At 32.9% G+C, this 20692-nt stretch overlaps 3 protein-coding genes across 4 annotated transcripts; all 3 read left to right on the top strand.

The window, feature by feature from the left end:
• Positions 1-1617: 1617 nt before the first annotated feature.
• Positions 1618-4100, top strand: LOC21395170 (pentatricopeptide repeat-containing protein At1g06710, mitochondrial). Of its 2 annotated transcripts, XM_024177297.1 has the most exons (6): positions 1618-1835; positions 1931-2114; positions 2203-2299; positions 2663-2737; positions 2804-3070; positions 3870-4100. In XM_024177297.1, exons 2-6 carry the CDS (start codon positions 2002-2004, stop codon positions 4026-4028), a joined length of 711 nt encoding a protein of 236 aa, XP_024033065.1. In that variant the 5' UTR covers positions 1618-1835; positions 1931-2001; the 3' UTR covers positions 4029-4100. The 2 variants fall into 2 exon arrangements, with proteins under 2 accessions (XP_024033065.1, XP_024033066.1); XM_024177298.1 differs by lacking the exon at positions 1618-1835 and having other exon boundaries at positions 1864-2114; positions 3691-4100.
• Positions 4101-13941: 9841 nt separating this feature from the next.
• LOC21395169 (dirigent protein 23) lies at positions 13942-14490 on the top strand. The gene has a single exon (XM_010091176.1). It carries the CDS (start codon positions 13942-13944, stop codon positions 14488-14490), a length of 549 nt encoding a protein of 182 aa, XP_010089478.1.
• A 4055-nt stretch (positions 14491-18545) lies between these two features.
• On the top strand, positions 18546-20406 carry LOC21395168 (S-type anion channel SLAH1). The gene is made up of 2 exons (XM_010091175.2): positions 18546-19463; positions 19969-20406. The coding sequence occupies exons 1-2, from the start codon at positions 18573-18575 to the stop codon at positions 20263-20265; spliced, it is 1188 nt and encodes a 395-aa protein (XP_010089477.1). The 5' UTR covers positions 18546-18572; the 3' UTR covers positions 20266-20406.
• The last annotated feature ends 286 nt before the right edge of the window (positions 20407-20692 follow it).

Here is a 20692-nt window from a genome sequence, read left to right as displayed (position 1 = left end):
CCAAACATTATTTTGGTAGCTGAAAGCACACTTCTTGCTACCAAATATGAATTTGGTACCAGAAACTTATATTTTTTGTAACCAAACATTATTTTGGTAGCTGAAAGCACACTTCTTGCTACCAAATATGAATTTGGTACCAGAAACTTATATTTTTTGTAACCAAACATTATTTTGGTAGCTGAAAGCACACTTCTTGCTACCAAATATGAATTTGGTACCAGAAACTTATATTTTTTGTAACCAAACATTATTTTGGTAGCTGAAAGCACACTTCTTGCTACCAAATATGAATTTGGTACCAGAAACTTATATTTTTTGTAACCAAACATTATTTTGGTAGCTGAAAGCACACTTCTTGCTACCAAATATGAATTTGGTACCAGAAACTTATATTTTTTGTAACCAAACATTATTTTGGTAGCTGAAAGCACACTTCTTGCTACCAAATATGAATTTGGTACCAGAAACTTATATTTTTTGTAACCAAACATTATTTTGGTAGCTGAAAGCACACTTCTTGCTACCAAATATGAATTTGGTACCAGAAACTTATATTTTTTGTAACCAAACATTATTTTGGTAGCTGAAAGCACACTTCTTGCTACCAAATATGAATTTGGTACCAGAAACTTATATTTTTTGTAACCAAACATTATTTTGGTAGCTGAAAGCACACTTCTTGCTACCAAATATGAATTTGGTACCAGAAACTTATATTTTTTGTAACCAAACATTATTTTGGTAGCTAAAAGTATATTTTTTATTATAATGTTATTAGAACAATAATTCTTAAATAATTTTTGACATTAAAGCGTTATTTTTTTAATCTTTAATATATGTCTTTCTGGTACCAAATTCATATTTGGTAGCAAGAAGTGTGCTTTCAGCTACCAAAATAATGTTTGGTAACAAAAAACGCGTTTTTGTCACCAAAATAAGAATTTGGTAGCAGAATCATGTTTTCTGCTACCAAAATTCGGTAGCAAAAAATTAAGTTTTTGCTACCAAAAGTTGTGTTTGGTAGCAAATCATATAAAAACTTTAAAACTTACATTTTGTGCATGTATTGTTTTTTTTTGTTTTCCATAAATATGTCCTATATTAAGTTTTAACAATCATTCTAGTATATTTTGTATAACAATTATTTGATAATTTAATTATTTTGTGTAGGTGTAGCAAGAGACATGTTCATATGTATATATATGTGATATTGTTAACTAAGTATATGTTCCACATAGAGTAGTATATAATTTCCTTATTTGATTGATTTTTAACTTTGAATAATGTATCTCAATTTTAAAAGTATATTTTTTATTATAATGTTATTAGAACAATGAATCTAAAATAATATTTGTCATCAAAAAGTATTTTTTTTTAATTTTTTAACATATGTCTTTCTGCTACCAAATTAAATTTTAGTAGCAAAAAAATATACTTTTAGCTACCAAAATAATATTTGGTAACAAATAAAGAACAAAATTTTGGTGGGAAAATCAATTTAACCTTAAAAATTAAACACACACACTTCAGTTTCATTAAAACAAAAAAAAGCCCTTCCCCTTCTACCTTAGAAACTCGGCCGCCCAAAGATTTTCTTTCTTCGGAAAGGAAACACTTCGTCATCTCCGCATCTCTGCCAGAAATTCCTCCGCCTTTCTTTCTCTCTCTAGCCGCTGATTCTCGGCGTCGTAGGCTCCGATTCTAGCTTCCGCCGCCTTCGATTGTCACTGTCGTCGCCGCCTATTGTCGTCGTCGCCGCCTAGTTGCCGACAAATCTAGTTGCCGACAAATCTAAGATCTCTCCCCTCACCATCAACGCCTCCTCATTTCCGGTCAGTTTTATCTCCCTCTCTTTCTCTTTCCCTTTCTCATCGTGGAATAGTTTTTGTTTTTATAGCATTTTAGGACAAGAATCTGTTTGAATCAGATTCTTGTCCAGAGCCACCCACGGCCCACCCATCCTCACCCTCACCCACCGGCACCGCCGCCCTATTCTTGATGTTATGTTTTGTTACAAAATCGATACAAAATCTAAGGGATTATGCAAGAAATGTGGTTGAGAAAAAGGCAAGGGAAGAAGCTGGAAAGGTTTTGATCCGCATGAAAGATAGGTAAAAAAAATAAAAAACTGGTGATCCATTTCTGCTAATTTTAATTTTTGGACACACCTACAATTTTGGGAACTTTTTTCTTTTTTAGTTTCTCAACAGTCTTCAATCATGACAATGATTCGATGCCAAGGGTCAGGACTGGGAAAGAAGACATTAGAGCTATTACAAAGGAAGCTCGTTCTGCTGTAAGTTTCTAAGTACTTTCATTCGTTCTACCAAAAAGCCAGATAAAATTGAAAGAATACTCTTTTCCTCTCTCATGGATGGAGCTGCTGTTTGACCGCATGCTCTAAGTACTTTCATTTGTTATGTTTGTTATGACCGCATGCTATTTGATAAAATTACCGTTAGAATAGTGGTTATTATTTATTTATCTTGCTTTTCCTGAGCAAATTACCCAAGGTGCTTGTCTGTGGATTGTATTCTTTATTTAATTGGAATTTGATCAATTGGGTTTGTTTTGATTCGTATCTAAATGGGTGCAAACTGTTTTGATTCGTATCTAAATTACCCAAGGTGCTTTGCTTTGCTATTTGTATTGGCCAAAGCATATGGCGAGCTACCACAAGGTTATTGAAGGTTACAGCAGAGAGTTCCTAGCCTCTCTCGGGATTTTAAACGAGGTGGGTGAGAATGATTCAGTTCCAATTATTCCTACATATAGTATACTGATTGATAATTTTGTGAAGGCTGGAAAACTGGAAGTGGCTTTGGAGTTGTATGAGGAGATTTCATCCTTTACACACTTAACTCCTTTGAGCAGGAATATGTATAATTCAATTATTGAAAGCCTCTCAAATACAAGTAAGGTTGGAAAGGGATTTGAACTGTTTGCAGATATGTTAAGGCGAGGTGGAATTCCGGAGTTAAGTACGTTTGTTCAACTTATCAAAGGACTAACTAGAGTTAATAAGTGGGATGAAGTTCTTCAGCTATCGGATAGCATATGTCAGATGGTTTGTCCTCTTTAACTCTTCGTCTCATTTTTCAAATTTACAAATTTCCTGAGCATTGATTTGCTTTTGCATAACAGTCTCTTGTTTTCTTTGGTTGTTAAAACATTCATTGATATGCAAGTCGTATGGCTCTTTGGTTCCTCATGCTTCTTGACATGATAAAATAATTATGATGTTGACAGTGCAATATAAAGTATTTTTCTCTTTAAGAATTTTAGACTTGCATTAAAGAAAAACTAATAAATAAAACTTGTTCCTAAGCTGAGTTCATGCGAAAGAAAGTACAAGATGGCATTAACATGTTTATGTTTTTATGCTTTGTTCATCATTGTGCATGAAGACAAGCACTCACAGTAAGATGTCTTTATGCAACATGTGTTTTCTATAAGAATATGTGGTCTCTCTCTCTCTCTCTCTCTCTCTAACCTTGTTGTTGTTGTTGTTGTTGTTGTTGTTGTTGTTGTTGTTGTTGTTGTTGTTGTTGTTGTTGTTGTTGTTGTTGTTGTTGTTGTTGTTGTTGTTGTTGTTGCTCTCTCTCTCTCTCTCTCTAACCTTGTTGTTGTTGTTGTTGTTGTTGTTGTTGTTGTTGTTGTTGTTGTTGTTGTTGTTATTGTTTGTAGCTATATTGCCGGAATAAATGCATACTGCTGCTGCTGCTGCTTTGTTGTTGTTGTTGTTGTTCTTCTTCTTCTTCTGCTGCTGCTTTGTTGCTGTTGTTGTTGTTGGTGTTTGTAGCTATATTGCCGGAATAAAGCTGCTGCTGCTGCTGCTTTGTTGTTGTTGCTATTGTTGTTTGTAGCTATATTGCCGGAATAAGTGCATGCTGCTGCTGCTGCTCGTTGTTGTTGTTGTTTGTAGTTATATTGCCGGCTGCTGCTGCTCGTTGTTGTTGTTGTTGTTGTTGTTTGTAGCTATATTGTCGGCTGCTGCTGCTGCTGCTCGTTGTTGTTGTTTGTAGCTATATTGCCGGAATAAATGCATGCTACTGCTAGCTGCTGCTGCTACTGTTGTTATTGTTGCTGTTGTTTGTTAGAGCGTTTAATTCTTATAATATTAAGATTTTACTAGTATAATATTTGCATAAGTGTTTAGTATTTTGTTTGGATTCTAATATGTATTGAAATATTTAGAGATTTTTAAATTAATATTTGGTATTTTATTTATATATTTTTTTAAAAAAAATACAGGTACATAAATCTGTCTATTTGCTACTAAATATTTGGTATTTGATTCTTTTTGCTACCAATTATATTTTGTTATCAAAATTTTAGTAGCAGAAAGCTCACACTTTTTGCTACCAAATATATTTTGCTACCAAAATTTTGATAGCAGAAAGTTCATACCTTTTGCTACCAAATATATTTGGTTACCAAAATTTTGGTAACAAAAAGCTCGCACTTTTTGCTACCAAATACTTTTTGCTACCGAAATTTTGGTAGCAAAAACCTCACACTTTTTGCTACCAAATATATTTGGTAGCAGAAAGGTCACATTTTTTGCTACCAAATAGATTTTGTTACTAAAATTTTGGTAGTGGAAAGCTCACACTTTTTGCTACCAAAAACCTTTTGTTACCGAAATTTTGGTAGCAAAATCCTCACACTTTTTGCTACCAAATATATTTGGTAGCAGAAAGGTCACATTTTTTGCTACCAAATATATTTTGTTACTAAAATTTTTGGTAGCAGAAAGTTCACACTTTTTGCTACCAAAAACCTTTTGCTACCAAAATTTTTGGTCTCCGAATATTATACATTCTGCTACCAAATACATTTTATTACTAAAAAATTTTTTGGTAGCAAAAATTATTTGCTACCAAAACTTTGGTAACTAATACCTTCTGCTACCCACTTTTTACTACCAAACTTTTTTGGTAACAAAAACATTTTGCTACCAAAAACAGGACTTTTGGTTACCAAATTTTTGGTAACAAAAAATTCAAATTCTTGTAGTGAAATTCAATAACGTGTTGGTGACATAAATGATCAAATACAAATGCGTTATTTTCAAAGAGAGCAAGATGAGATGGGTACGATCTTCCAACAACAGCTACGAAATGAGAGCCTTCTTTTATTTGCTGATCAAAGCTACGAAATGAGAGCCTTCTTAAAAACGTGCGAAGTGAGATGGTAATTTTCATGAAAAGACTAGAGGAGCATCTTTATCAAATTTCAATCATCCCAACAACTCCACTACTGCCATCCATCACCATGATCACTTGCATGAGTCGTTTGATATATATTTAAGTAAAATTTGTTTATACTTGGAGATATACTCATTTATTTTAGTTATATGTTTATGTATTCAGTTTGATATTCTTATTTTTCGATATATATATATATATATATATGCTCAACTATTTATTTGATGTTTACTTTCAAACCTCAATCGAATTTTATGCTTTAATTGACCTTTAATGTCTCTAATTAGACGACGATTTTATAAGAAATTATCGTATAATGTGCTGGCCCAAAACATAGGCCAACTAACAAAATATTAGATGACGATTTCTTATAAATCGTAGTCTAATATTTATATTAGACGGCAGTTTTACATAAAAATGTCGTCTAATGTGAGCGCGGAACCCAAAAATAAAATTTAACCTCGAATCTGTCTTCATTTTGAGAGAAACTAAACTCAGAACCTTCACCGATATTTCTCTTCCTGTGAACCATATCGCCGCCATCCACCGCCCAAAAATCTCTCTCTCTCTCTTGACGCCACCACAGCCATTCTCTTTCTCCGTCTCTCTCTCCGACTCTCACTTTGTCTCTCACTCCGTATCTCGCTGTCATACGCTCCAAGCCGCCCTGGTGTTCACCAAACCGCCAAGCGTCCGCCAGCAGCCTTCACCGTCATTGCCAAACCACCAACTGTCGTCGCTAAGTTATAATATTTTTTAGATTTAAAATTTATAACTATAGATTAGATGATGGTTATTTTCAATTAGGTTAGACTATTAGACAGCGGTTTTTTTTTTTAAATTATTATATGATTGTTAGGATTAGATCTAATTAATTAAATTTCTAATATTATTTGAATATTTGAATGTAAATGTGAATATATTTATTGTATATGATTTAAGAAGTTTTAAATTAGTTAGGCTAGGATTAAGAATGAAACTAAATCTAAATTTGAGTTATTTAGTATATTTTTTTGTATATATTGATTAGGTTAGATTAATTCAATGTTGATTAGGCTAGTTTTAAGTTATTTAGTTTAGGATTAAGAATAAAACTAAATCTATATATGTTGATTCTTAGAAATATGGTGAGCCATGATTGATTCGAGGAAGAACTTAATACCGCATGCGAGTTATTTGGTGAGGAAGGCACTTCTAATAGTGCAGATCAAAATAAACTTAGGAAAAGAACAAAATTTGACCCGGATGATGATGGGAAATGAAGGGCAGCCATAATGCGTAGAGTTGCCAAAATGAGGGATAAAGGAGAAAGAATATAAGTGTAATTTGATGAAAAAAATAATCCCATTAGAAAAGTAGAAAATGAGCTACAAAGTTATGTCAGTGTTTTGGCACGTGAACATGTGCCAATAACAATAGAAGATTGGAGACATAAAGAAAATAAAGATAGCGTGAATGAAATTTAGCATGATTTGGTTCAAAGTTTCACGGTTCCAGAGACTACAAAAAATACGAGCTTACTTGTGCGGCGAAGATGACTCGGGACTTTATGTCGAACCTATTCATGACATTTGTTAAAGTCATTAAAGGATAGTCCCCAAGTCTTTGAACTCCCAAAGAAAGTGGCTAGAAACTACCCTTCAATTATCCCGGAGCAATGGAGGATGTTTGTGGAGTATAGACTTAGTGACGATCGACAAGCCGATCTAAAGAAGCATATGAGAGAAGAGGATCATATAAGTACCTGCATAAGAATGCTCATGGGGGATATAGGAAAGCAGAGGAAGATTATGCAAGTCTTCAATTACTTTTTTTGAATGATATTAATTACTTTTTATTTGTATTACAATCTTTAATATACTTTTTAATTGAATGCAGATGCGAATGTATAACACTACGGAGATGCTGGATCGAGCCATTTTATGGCAGTTCATACGCAAAAAACGGGACAGAACTTACAAAATTTTAGAATGCGAAAAATCAACAAATTAATTGTGAGTTATTGCTTTTCTTTTTAATATTTGTTCGATCAATGGGAAATATACCAAGAAATTTTTAATACTTTTGTTCTAAATTTTGTGGAACCAATATGATGAAGAAGAGTCCTAGAAAAAGTCTCAATCTCATGAGACTGATGATGTGCTTACTAGATCATTGGGAAACTTAGAACACTCAGGTCGTGTTCGTGAGCAATCCCAATTTATCAAAAAGTCAACTTATTTTCATTCTGCCAACAGATCAAGAAAGGATGAGGAGTTGGCAATGCTGCGCCATACCCTAGCACCTGGAGGAGAAGGAATGGGAACTCCTACAGTGGATCAACGACATAGTGTTAAGGAGAGTTGTACTGTCCATAATGTACGCCACTGGCAGAGCCCTCCTCATCAGGCCTTGGTGATGGTAGTAAGTGCATTCTTTTGGTTCCAATGGAGGGAAAGAACAATTTTATCGTTATTACGACGGGGATAACATGGTTGGACAGTCGCCCTACTGATGTTGTCCACGGTGTCGCACTTGGGAGAGAAAATGTACGCGTCTCTATTCAATCGACTTATGTGAGAGACGCACCTCTGCCTATCCCTACATAGCAAAACTGTGGGTGATGCTCTCGGAGGATTTGTTGTCTGGCCCAGGAATTTGGTTGAACTAGGGTCCTTGAGTAAAGTTAGTAAAGTTCCGGCCGGAAACAAACTCATGGAGAATCCTCTGGAGCCGACGAAGAGAAAATCTAGGAAACAAAAAAAGTTGAAAAATATACAAGGACCCACCAGGGACGAGGAAGCAACACAATCATTGTCAGAGCAGTTGCAAGGGTTGCCCATAAAAATGCATGTCTTAATGATTCATGTGCGACAATCGATGGACATCGGTGGAACAATTTAGATTCACCTTTGATTCGATATGACTCCGGTATATAATATGCAGATCTTCATTACGACCGATGATATCGAATGGATGGTCACCTATCAAGAACTTAGTGTTGTGTGTATCATGGCTTGCATGTGGTAACATAACTATCCTTACTACTTTTTCACAATAAATTATTATTTATTATTAAATGTATAACTATCTTTTTCATTTTTCATGTAGTCACTTGTGGCATGTGTGCAACCAGGAGAATGTCCTAAGATGTTGGGGTTTCATGTCCCCAATGCTCATGTCATACGTTCCAGGCCAAGCGGAACTGGATATAGAGCGGCGGGCAAACGCCATTTGTACATTTTTATTACAATCGGATGCCTGACACACTTTTTTCATGCCATAAAATAGAAGAGGACATCGGATGTTGGCCATGATATCTCCCACACAAGATAAGGTTGTGTGGTTGGATCTCCTCACGGTGAAAGTACGCGTAGATTTCAGAAGAATGATTGCCCTGTAAGTTTAGCATTCTTTATAACTTTTGAACTACTACTTTATATTATTAATTAATTGATGTTTTATCATTTATTAGTGTGTTACATGGTTGGAAGGCGCAAACAAGGCTTAAGTTTGAACGCCATACGGATGGGTTCACAAAATTTCTCATCCCAAAGGTAAGTTGTTGTTTATAATTTCGTTCATTGAATTACTCAAACTTAAGGAATTTTCATGTACTAAATTTTTTATTCATTATCAGAAAATTTTGACACAAGAGGGGAACAAAGAATGCAGGTCTTACGTTATATGCACGATATAATGAGAGTCGGTGTTAATGATTTAAAAAACATAGAGGCATATATTAATGAGCATTTGGTAGAAGTGATAAATGAATGGGTACATCTTGTAAAGGGACATATATTTTAAAGATACATATAATATATGTAAAGGGACATATAATTTAATTTATGTATGCGTTTTGATTTGAATATATGTTTTATATTCTGTTACTTGTGACTTGTGTTAATTGTGTGGCCAAAATGCTGATAAATCACGGGATTAATAAGCCTACTTGTGGAAAAAGCAATAAAACATAACCAATTTTCTTGATGTATAAGGCATATATAACGATGGTTTTAGTTAAAAACCGTCAATATATCTGCCTTAAATGTGAAACCGTTGTACTTACAATTGAAGAAACTGTCGTTAAATATGAAACCTAACCGTCAAAATTATCATTTTGGGAAGATCTTAGACGACGATTTTGTATATAAATAGTCGTCTAATGTTCTGTGTAACGACAGATAAAAATCATCGTTAAATCGTACAACAATTTAATGACTCTTGATTAGACGACGGTTCTCTTAACCGGCGTCTAATTTTTTAACAACAGTTATTAACGGTCGTTAAATCCCAAATTTCTACTAATGATACTATTATAGTACGTACTGTTTAGATATTTGATTTACCTATAGTTTTTCTTTTCTTATTTTATTCTAAGTTTACTAGTGCTTCTATGTTCCTTAAATCAAAATAAATTAATAATATAACTAATTAATTAATCCCTTTGACCACTAGAACTTAGTCATTCAAAATGGAAACCACTTGATTCTAGCGATTACATTTCAGTTTGTCTAGGCAAAAAAATATCTTAAATTGCAACTAAAAGTTGGTGGGAGCTTAAAGATAGGAAACAAATTGTTCATTAATTACAAGTCACGACAAAATTGAAAATAGAAAATGCAATAATAAAAGTTGAGATCTAAGTTATAAATTATCTCCTTAATAGGAAAACGTGATGTTTTTTATTTCCCACCCCCACCCCCAAGTAACTAGTAAGATCAAAGAAATTATTCCATAAATCTAGTGTATTATGTAATATACTCATTTAATGAATTATAGATATTTGTGCATTTTGTCCATATTAATCCAATTTAATAATATTTTTCTTTCTTAATATTCATTTTTTAAAAAACTTTTATTGTTTAGTTGTAATTGTCATAAATATTTCATTAAATTTTCATTATTAATTAATTTTAAACAACGATATTCTTAATGATTTATCACAATCGTTTCTACTCTAGGAAACTTATTGGATTATCTTAAAAATAATATTAATAAAAAACACTAAACCTTTTTCATTATTTGGCAGGAACTTGATGAATTGAAATAAATAATACGAAACCATGAAAAGCACTAAAAGATGAGCAAAGAGTCATGGAGTGATTCTTCATTTTTTTTTTCTTGCAAAATGATTCTGGCAGAATTTTTTAAGGAAAATATTATATGACATTTTTTAATTTTTGGGAAATAAATATGCGAATTAATTGATTTTAATATTGACAAATATATATATATGTGTGTGTGTGTGTGTGTTTTTATTTATTTTTATTTTTTTTATTTATAATCTGTTGAGAAAAATAACATTAAAACATTTATTTTTTTAATTTAAATACAGAAATGATGCTATGGAGCATTTTTTTTTCCTGTCAAACAAAAGAAGTTCCACCATTTTTTTATAAGTTCTGCGACTTCCATCGTCTTTTAGAAGAAAAAGATTTTTTTCCCCAATAACAGTTGTTTAGTGGAAAAATACTACTTAATACAAATAGATCTCGCACATAGTTTTTTATTTTATTTTATTATTATACCAGATAAAAAAGGTTTTAATGCTTTTTGATCACGTCCGACCACCTTTAGAAGGTGTTAGTTTCCTTAATCAATTTAAATAATTTTTTCAAGAAGTGTTAAGACTATTCTAATCAAACAATAAAAGTACAAGGAAAACACATTATTAGGAAAGAGAAAGATCATTAACTAAAGCTGACGTAAACAAACCAGAACAAATGTTAAAAATTTATTGAATTGATATACCACATCACTAAAATGACGTGGTACATCCGGTTCACTAAATTAAGACTTTCTAATCATGATTGAAGGTAGTATTGTTAATAAGGAAATTGTAGTAATTAATAACATATTTTTAAAATTAAATTAAGTCAATAGCAGATTTTAAAATTATTTAAAGTAAATATCAGTAGAAATAAGTAAAAAGTATAAAAAGTACAAAGTATTTTTTTTTCTGTTTTTTCTAAAGCTCTAAGTAAAAAAAATATAAAAAAAATAATAGATAGCAAATAAATAAAAAGTACAAAGGGCAAAGGGCATAAATGAAAAATAAATTAACCACTTTTTCTTAAGCTCTAACTAAAATAAAGGATAACAATTAACTAAATAGTACAAAAGATAAAGGGTATAAACAAAAAAAAAATTGGTCACCAGCTATTTGCTTCATCACATTTATTATATATAATAGAAATTATTATTTCGTTCTAATAACTTCTGACTCGGAAAAATGAAAAGGATTGTTTTTTTTTTTTTCAACATCGAATAAGCATTCCTATTTCTGCTTTTTTTTTTTGGTTCCCCGGGGGATTTCACATTATCCTTGCATGGTTATCTCACTCTGGTTAATTATTCTTCTTAATTTTATTTTTCTCCTCTTATATTATTTTCCATTTAGTTTTTCTTTTCTCCTTCAAGTTCATTGTCTCTAATCACACACCCTTTATTGAGAAATTTTCTTTCCGGAGAGAGATGAGAAAGCTTTGATCTGATTTGTCTGAAAGGTTAGAGAGCTTTTCTGGGTTTGATTGTTGAGACTGAAAAACATACAAAAATAAAAAATAAAAAAAATGATTCTTTCGTTTTTCAACAAGTCCATCACATAATGCGGCCGGCACGTTGATAATTTATTTTGCACTTAATGTAAATATATTTATATAAAATTCTCAGTTAATTACTATTATCTATGTTAAATTTTTAAAACTTAATTCATTAATTTTAATGTAAAGGACCAAAACAGTAAAAAAAAAAAAAAGTTCCGGAATCAAATTAGTGACATAATACTCAAATAGGCTGAACAGTGCTAATTAAAACCTCAAAAAATTGTATCCAATTTTAACTAAATCAAACACCATTTTTAAGCAATTGAAGATTTAAAATATACTTTTTGTAATCGCTGGAAATATAATGTTAAATTTAAATAGTATTTCACTTGAACTTAAGGGCTGATTTTGTAAAATTTTTTTACTGAGTTGCGTTAGATATACCAATTGAAATCTCAAATTTTTGTACCAACACTGAGTTGTCATTTTTTCAATAACAAATACAATGTTTTGTTATTAATTAATGTGACAATATTTTAAATAACTATCAATTAATTAAAAAATGACAATTCCAAATTGGTATAACAATTGGGATTAGAGTTGGCGTCTTTATGACATTTCTTTTTAAAAATTATAGTAAATAGCAGATATATGAAACTAAATTAAGTAAATAGCAGAAATTAAAAGTATTTTGAGATAAATAGCAGTTTACCGTGTAAATGTACGCTAATAAAAGATAATTTACCTAGTAAGCAATTTTTATTTACTTGAAAAAAAAATCTTTTTATTAATTATAAATGAAACATTTATACAGTTCCATTTACTTCAAATAGTTTTAAAATCTACTAATTTACTTAATTTAGTTTACAAAATTGCTATTTACTATATTCTCTCTATTCTTTTCTAAAAGTTCAATAGTAGATTCTAGAATTTATTTTCTTTAGATGACGATAAGGATCATCATCTACTATTTGTTTTTACCAAGTGATAAAAAAATGTATAAATTTAACAATTGTGCTTAATATATGATATCGATAAAAGATTGTTATTAAAATGACATTTTTTAATATCACTCAATACGACGTCAGTAGCAAAACTGACGTCAAAACATCTTTAACAATGGTTTTTGACTCAACTATAAACTCCGTTTTTGTAGTAGTTATAATCTTGAAAACATTCAAAATAAGGGGTTACTTTTTTACAAACTCAAATATAGGTTATAAAATAGAAATAAGCCTTTGTCGTACAGAGGCAGTGGAACTCTTTTCATGCTTATTTAATAATCTGTAAAACTATATTTAAGAAACTAAAGTTGCAAGTTTGGACCGGGTTAAATGGGTCAGCTCGTGGCTCACTACTGTTGATCTGAGCCTGGCTCTAAATTTTTTTAGGTTTGGGACCTGGTTGGGCCGATCTTCTCTCTTTTAGAGCCGGGTCGGGCCAGCCTAAATATCATATTTTTAAAGATTTTTTTGAAAATAGCTTATAAAATTCCATACCAGCCCAAATTTTTTTTGATCTTAAGGCTAGGCTGGCCCGACTCTTTCTCCTTTAGGACTGGGTTAGGCTAACCTATTTTTTTTTTTTTTTGAACTGCTGAGCTCGAGCCGAACGACCCAAACTTACCCCTCTACCAGAAACACATATATTCTCATTATCTAATTTTTTTTTAAAAAAAGAAACATATATATTCTAGCTAGAATAAAGGTATATATATCAACTTAAACCCATAAGGGGATGTACATATAGTTACTCACATCCTACACGCAGCCCAAAGCACAAATTTCTACATATATTCTTTTTGAAATGATCATTTCACTTCAATGCAAATTAATTATGGCTAGGATCTTTCACATGATATACGCCACATTTTGAACATAACGGAAAAGTCCAAATGCTAATTTAACTGCACAATTAATTGAGCTACAATGATAATGGCAAGACCCTTTTTTCCTCATCATATGTTCCTCGCATGCATTTTCATGAATCACACTTTGCGACAGTCTAATATCGTTTCACAAGAAAACCAAAACGCCAATTGGACTTGGTTTATGGTTAATCACTACGAATTGCCTACTTTAACCGTCCCTATTTATCTCTTATAAATAGATGAAGCACCGAATTAGTTCAAACAAAACTAGAGTGATCAGCCAGAATACCCCTTTTGTTGTTTGGTCAAGTTGGTCTAAAATTTTCTATCAATGGCATCAAACGGCCCATTTTCAACACCCGCCAAGTTGTTCTTGCTTTCGCTAATTCTAGCCATGTTATTCATGACTCGTCCAAGCGAGGCTCAAACTCAAAGACAAAACCAAACCAACCTAGTGCTCTTCTTCCAGGACTACGCCTCCGGACGCAACGCCACCGTCGTCCCGGTGGTAGGAATCACCGGAAAGACTTGGTCATTCGTCTCATTCGGCACGATATTCGCCATCGACGATCAAGTCACACAAACCCCGGATAAGAGCTCAGCTCAAGTTGGCCGAGCCGAGGGAGTGCTTGTAACATCGGCCTTGGACGGGTCTAATGTGAGCGTCTTAATCTCAATAGTGTTCAACAATTTGGAGTATAGTGGTAGCACTTTGGAGCTTCAAGGCGTTATACGTCAAAATGAGAGATATAGAGAGGTTTCTGTGGTTTCAGGGACTGGGAGATTTAGGTTTGCGAGAGGTTATGCTATCTTTGAGACTATATATTATGACAGGGCAACTTCGAACACAATCATTAGGTGTACCGTTACGTTAGGCTGATTTAGAATTCAGCACATTATTATATAATATAATCACGATGTGATGGAAGAAAATATTTAAGGGTGGATAGTATAATAAAGTTTCGCATCACTTTTATTGCTACTTCAAATTTCGGTCTTGTACGTATTAGTTTCCAAATAGTAGTGAGTTTTATTTTTTCTGAAAAAAAAAAATTGTGAAAGTAAATGACTAGATAATTTTTAATTCCTACCTACTAATAATTACAGTGAATAAGTGCTAATAGTACAAATATACTTTTGATTTTTTTTCCCTTCCTTTTTAAGCTGGAATGCATATTGCCTCAAAAGTACATATTAAATAACTGAATTGTGAAAGTAAAGAAAATGACAGAGGAAATTAACTAATTTGTTTGAAGACTAGTCAAAGATATGATCAACTAGAACACTTGTAAGAAACAGCTTGAGCTTTGAATAGTAACTCTTCGCATTTCTGAATTAATAATACGCCTCAGCTGAGGACGAAAATTAACCTCAAGTACTATTAGCGAAAGATCTCTTTCTCACTTTTGTGAAGAGTCATGTGATTTTTATGCTGAACTTATGAACTCTTTATAATATGTAACAAGAGCACCACCTAATGTCTCAGAAAGTTTAATTTTCTTATTTTATGTAGGAGTGCTTGTAAAGAAAAAGAAAAGAAGTAGTTATGAGTGTTTATGCCTCGTTTATTTCGTGGATTCGAGTTTTCAATTCGAGTTGAGATATGATATTTTTTTAGAACTTTTCACTGTAGCAGAAAAAGTTAAATATGACATTTTCTAAGAATTTTTTACTGTAAAAACAAAACTGAAAACTCGAATCGGTGAAATGAACGAGGCCTTAATGTGTGAAAATCAATAATTTATGTGGTTTAGATTAAAGACATTTAATGACAATAACTATTAAATTACAATTACTTTATACAAGATAACTATTACAACTCAGAGATTTAGAAATTAAATCATTAATTATATATCTACAGATCTATTTAATTTGTTAATTTAAATTAAAATTTAATTTTATAGAGAATTTTTTACTTCTTTTATTAAAAAAAACTTGGACTCTACAGCTGCATGCAGCCTAACTTTTCCTCTTTTGAGAATGGAGGCCACGTGGAAAAGCGCAGTACAGTTTATATTTTAGGAGTAATTAAAAAGTACATTAATACAGTTGTACACTTATATTTATGATGTCATCTTCGGAAACAACACACTTGGCATGCCCTGGATCCAGCTTCTTCACAAGTCACTGACTCACTATGACATTAATTATAAAATTATGGACCACACTGATTTTTTTTTTTTGTTTTTTGTTTTTTGTTTTTTTTTTTTTGCAGCTCACACGTACTAAAGATAATTAATTAGGAGATCACATTTCCTAAAGCCGTGTAAGATGCGGTTCCTCTAGATTCTGCTGGTAATATTTTGTCTCCAAGTAATTAGAACTTGAAGTGTATACCATTAGCAAATTATATTCTATAATATAATCTTTAGTTTTATACACTCAATTTTCGTAAAATGACGTAGATCGTTTGGAAGAAAGTGTGAATTCGATCCCATCTTATGTCAAAAAGACTCATAAAAATAAAATGAAATAAAATGCTAGCAATTTTGAGAAGATTAGAACAAGCTATTAGTACTCCTTCACAAGTTTTTCAGGCTATCAAATAATGAAAATTCTCAAGATTTGTAAATGCACTAGTGACGAAATCCAAGACGCCTCATGCATAAAAGATCATGTCCGCACATGGAGAATTCATTTAATATAATAAAATTTCAACATGATAAAGTACAAATTATCGGCACGGAGAATTCATTTAATATATTAATAATATTCCTACATATAAAAATACAAATTATCTGCATGGAGAATTCATTTAACTATAAGTTATAATATCACTAGACTAAAAAAGTAATTACGATCCCATGCTGTTAAGTTTGCCACTAAGCAAGTTAAACCAGTGGAAAATCATGCTAGAAGATTTTAATAAGCACTTTAATTTGCGCTTCAATGTATCGACAAGTCCAAATCAAGAAAATATGGCCAAGGCGCATTATGTGTGAACGATATGTGCACATGGAGAATTCATTTATTAGTACGCTATAAATTTATGTCTATTTATATTATATGTAAATATGAGAACTTTTTTGTTTCTAACTAAAAACATGATTTTTCTATTTTGATGTCTTCTCTTTATGACAGATTGGCTTTTCCACCTTTTTTTTTTTTTTTTTTTTTTTTTTATCGGTGTTCATCCATGTTGTTCACTCTTTTTCTTTTTTGCTTCTTTTTTTACCTTTTCTTTTTTTTTAAGATCGTCTTATGCATGTTGTTATTTCCATCTATTCATTTTTTTTTTTTTTGCCTTTTCTTTTCCGAAATTATTCCTTACTTTCTTAAATGTGTTTCTCTATTTTTTTTTTTTTTTTTTTTTTTTTTTTTTTTTTTTGCTTCTAATTTACTCTTTACCAAAATCAATTTTTTAAAGACAGCTCAATTTACATACTTTAACTGGAAAACACATTTTTCTTTTATAATCCACTGAAATATTATTATGGCCAATAATATCCTTTATAATAATTTTCTTTAATTCTTTACAGAAATAATTTTTTCTCACAAGTGGATTGTATGAAATAATTAAACTAGTATTATAAATAAATGGTACGTATTGCCTGCTTGCTGATAACGATCACTTACCATCATATTTCTGCCTTTTCGTGGGGAATTAGATTTGAAAATGGAACATTGCAAAAAGATCAACTAGGGAGGAGAAAACGTGATTTTTAAAGAAGTATCAAACAAAATGAATGGCCCACATAGGATGACAATATATTTCTGACTAATATGAATGGAAAGCATGCAAGTTGGGAGAGAAATATATTCCATATTGAAAAATCAAAAACATTTATTTATTTTTGTCTCCAAGAGATTTCGCGATTATGACTTTGGAGGGCCCTACCGTGGTTCACAAAGCTGGACACTGCTCCGTTCATGAATATTAACGATTAACTCGTTGCACCTCTCATCCAGCTGAGCTACGACACTACTTGTATATTTCTCCGACCGTACAAAAACTTTAGTTGGCAATCTTCCCAAGTCCAAACCTAATAAATAATTTGATCGATAGGCAAAGTGTGGTAGGGTCACATGTATTATCATATCTACAGTGGAGAAGTCAGACATCTATTTTAGTGGAGGTATATACTAAATTTTTGTCTTTAAATAATAAAAAAGCGAAATTCAATGAAGACATATATAAAAAAAAAAACGGTATTTTAACCGGACAAAACAAGAAAATCACAAATTTTAAAGGCCAGCGCTTTTTTTCAGAAAATAAAAAAGTTCAATGAGATCGGCTGCGCTACTCATCTCTAAGTGGCTTCGCCACTGCATATATATATATATATATATATAATCAAATGTGTATACGCATCCTGGCTACTACGTATACAATTTACGGAAAAAAAGTCGAAAGAAAAACGAAAATAAAAGAACAGATCTGTCCTTGCATTTGATATTGATCTCCCAATATAATTGCTAAAGATGGATGTTATACCTTCGTAAATTTAGACGACATGCAGGAATTAGCTACCCTTAATTAGTGTAGTCGGCCACTTAATTACTTTAGAAATTAAGGGAGAAAAAAAATGTAGCAAAAGCTTACATTAATCAGTAATTGGTCTCTAATCTTGGTTAAAAGAAGTGAACCACTAAGGAGTTGGTACTTTTACATCTGAATCCATGGCACAACCAAAAAGAAACAATATGAAATGATCTAGAGTGGCAGTGGGTCCCCACTGAGGCTCGATCTAGCTGTAAAGAAGCTCAAGACGAGTCATGATTCGTGACCACATGCGTAATCCACGCACAAATTAGTCCAAAAGGGCTTGCTAACGACTCAGCCGCCTTCACGATTAGTCCCTTTTATGTACCCTCTGACCGTACCTTTTGATCCCTTTTATCTTTATCTTCTTTCAACTTCATAGCTCATAGTGTCACCACGCATCCCTATATATATACACACACACACATACCCCAACTTAGACCACACCAAAACTCACCGTTAAAAAAAAAAAAAAAAAGATGGATCAGCTACAATCTGGACAAATCCAAATTGAGCTTGTGGTTGAAACACCCATAGAGGTAAAACCAAAATGTAAGCCTGATGATCATGATCATGATGAAAATTCCATGATTATCAAGGGGCGCACAGTATTAAGGCCAATCCTAACAAAATTCCACGCGGGCTACTTTCGCATAAGCCTATCACTCTGCGGCCAAGCTTTGCTATGGAAGATCCTAATGGAGCCAAACGACGACGTACACGCTTTGCGAAGCGTTTTCCGCGCGGTGCCCCCTACGGCCCTCAGCTTCCTATGGTCACTAGCTCTCTTCACATTGGCCTCGCAATCGCTTCTCTACATCCTCAGATGTTTGTTTTATTTTCAAATGGTTAAGGGCGAGTTTTTGCACCACGTGGGAGTGAACTACCTTTTCGCTCCCTGGATTTCCTGGCTCCTCTTGCTTCAATCCTCGCCTTTCATCACCCCCAACACTCTCTCCTACCAAGTGCTCTGGTGGGGGTTCGTCATTCCGATTGTGGTCCTTGACGTTAAGATCTACGGCCAGTGGTTCACCAAGGGGAAGCGGTTTTTGTCGACGGTGGCTAACCCGACGAGCCAAGTTTCGGTGATAGGAAACCTGGTGGCGGCGAGGGCGGCGGCGGAGATGGGGTGGAAGGAGTGCGCGGTGTGCGTGTTTTCACTAGGAATGGCTCATTATTTGGTTCTTTTTGTCACGCTCTATCAGAGATTAGCTGGGAGTAATAGCCTTCCGGCGATGTTGAGGCCGGTGTTTTTCCTGTTCTTTGGAGCTCCGAGTGTCGCAAGCTTTTCTTGGAGCTCTATTTCCGGGGAGTTTGATTCCGCGTCCAAGATGCTTTTCTTCCTCTCCCTATTCCTTTTCATGTCCTTGGTGAGTATATACATTTTTTATAGATTGAATAAAAGATAATATTTTGAAAATATTAAGGTGACAATTAGAAACGTAGTTTGTGTCATATGGTGATGCCGTACAAGATGCGGTCTTAGGTACAAAAAAGTCCAAACATGCCGGGTAAGTAAAGATTTTGTGTCCAGGTGCAGCCAATCCTTGTTGTCGTTTTCATATTGAAAGCAACATCAGAATTTTTGGTTTTCTAAAACGTCATAGGATCGTCCTTTTAAGTTCAAGTGGACTACAGCCGAATTAAAAGACACAATAAAGACATAACCTCAGAATTTTATTTATCAAAAATAAATAAATAAATAAGTAAAAGACACTATAGAGAGGACCACTACTAAATTTCAAAGGCCATAAAAAAATAAATATCCATAAAAAGTAACTACTAGCTGCTAAGTATATGTATATTCTAATATATATATATATATATATATGTTCTTTTTCCCTCGGTGTATATATTGATCATATATAATAACAGGTTTCGAGACCTACATTGTTCAAAAAATCAATGAGAAAGTTCAACATGGCATGGTGGGCATACTCGTTTCCCTTGACGGTGTTGGCATTAGCTGCCACAGAGTATTCAGAGGAGGTGAAGAGTGGCGTAGCTCATGCGTTAATGCTAGTCTTGTCAGCTATCTCATTTTTGGTGTGTTTGATCTTAATAGTAATCACTGCGCTGCATTCAAACATGTTTTTACCGGAGAGCAATTCTCGTCCTCGTTCAACTACTCCTAATAAGCGTAGTAGTACTAGACCTGTATCAAGATGTTAGTCAGCGTACGTAACAATTTTATGTTACGTACATTATAATCAATTAGCGCATGTACAGAATTTTTTATTTTACATGAGCTGGAATTCATTTTCTATGAGATTTACATGAGTTCATATTATATATATATATATATATATGGTGTTACAAACCCTGAGCGAGCTAGATCAAATTCCGAATGGATAAAAGCGATATTCTTGTTTGTAGAACCCAAAAGGGGTACGTAAGCGATATTCATGTCTTATTAGACTGAACAGCAGGAGCCCAATTCTGTTTTTGTTTGTCATTTTCCCGTCACTTTCCACGCACGTTCGCAAATATTCGGTGCTTCAAAGAAGAAAACGGAGACAATAATTGAATTAATAGTTGAGATTTAAATATATATTTTTTATATATATATTAGTTGATCAGAATTAATGTGTTATCGATG

Source organism: Morus notabilis, unplaced genomic scaffold, assembly GCF_000414095.1.
Source record: "Morus notabilis unplaced genomic scaffold, ASM41409v2 Scaffold801, whole genome shotgun sequence".
Lineage (NCBI taxonomy): Eukaryota > Viridiplantae > Streptophyta > Magnoliopsida > Rosales > Moraceae > Morus > Morus notabilis.
This window is presented reverse-complemented; position numbering and strand designations above follow the sequence as displayed.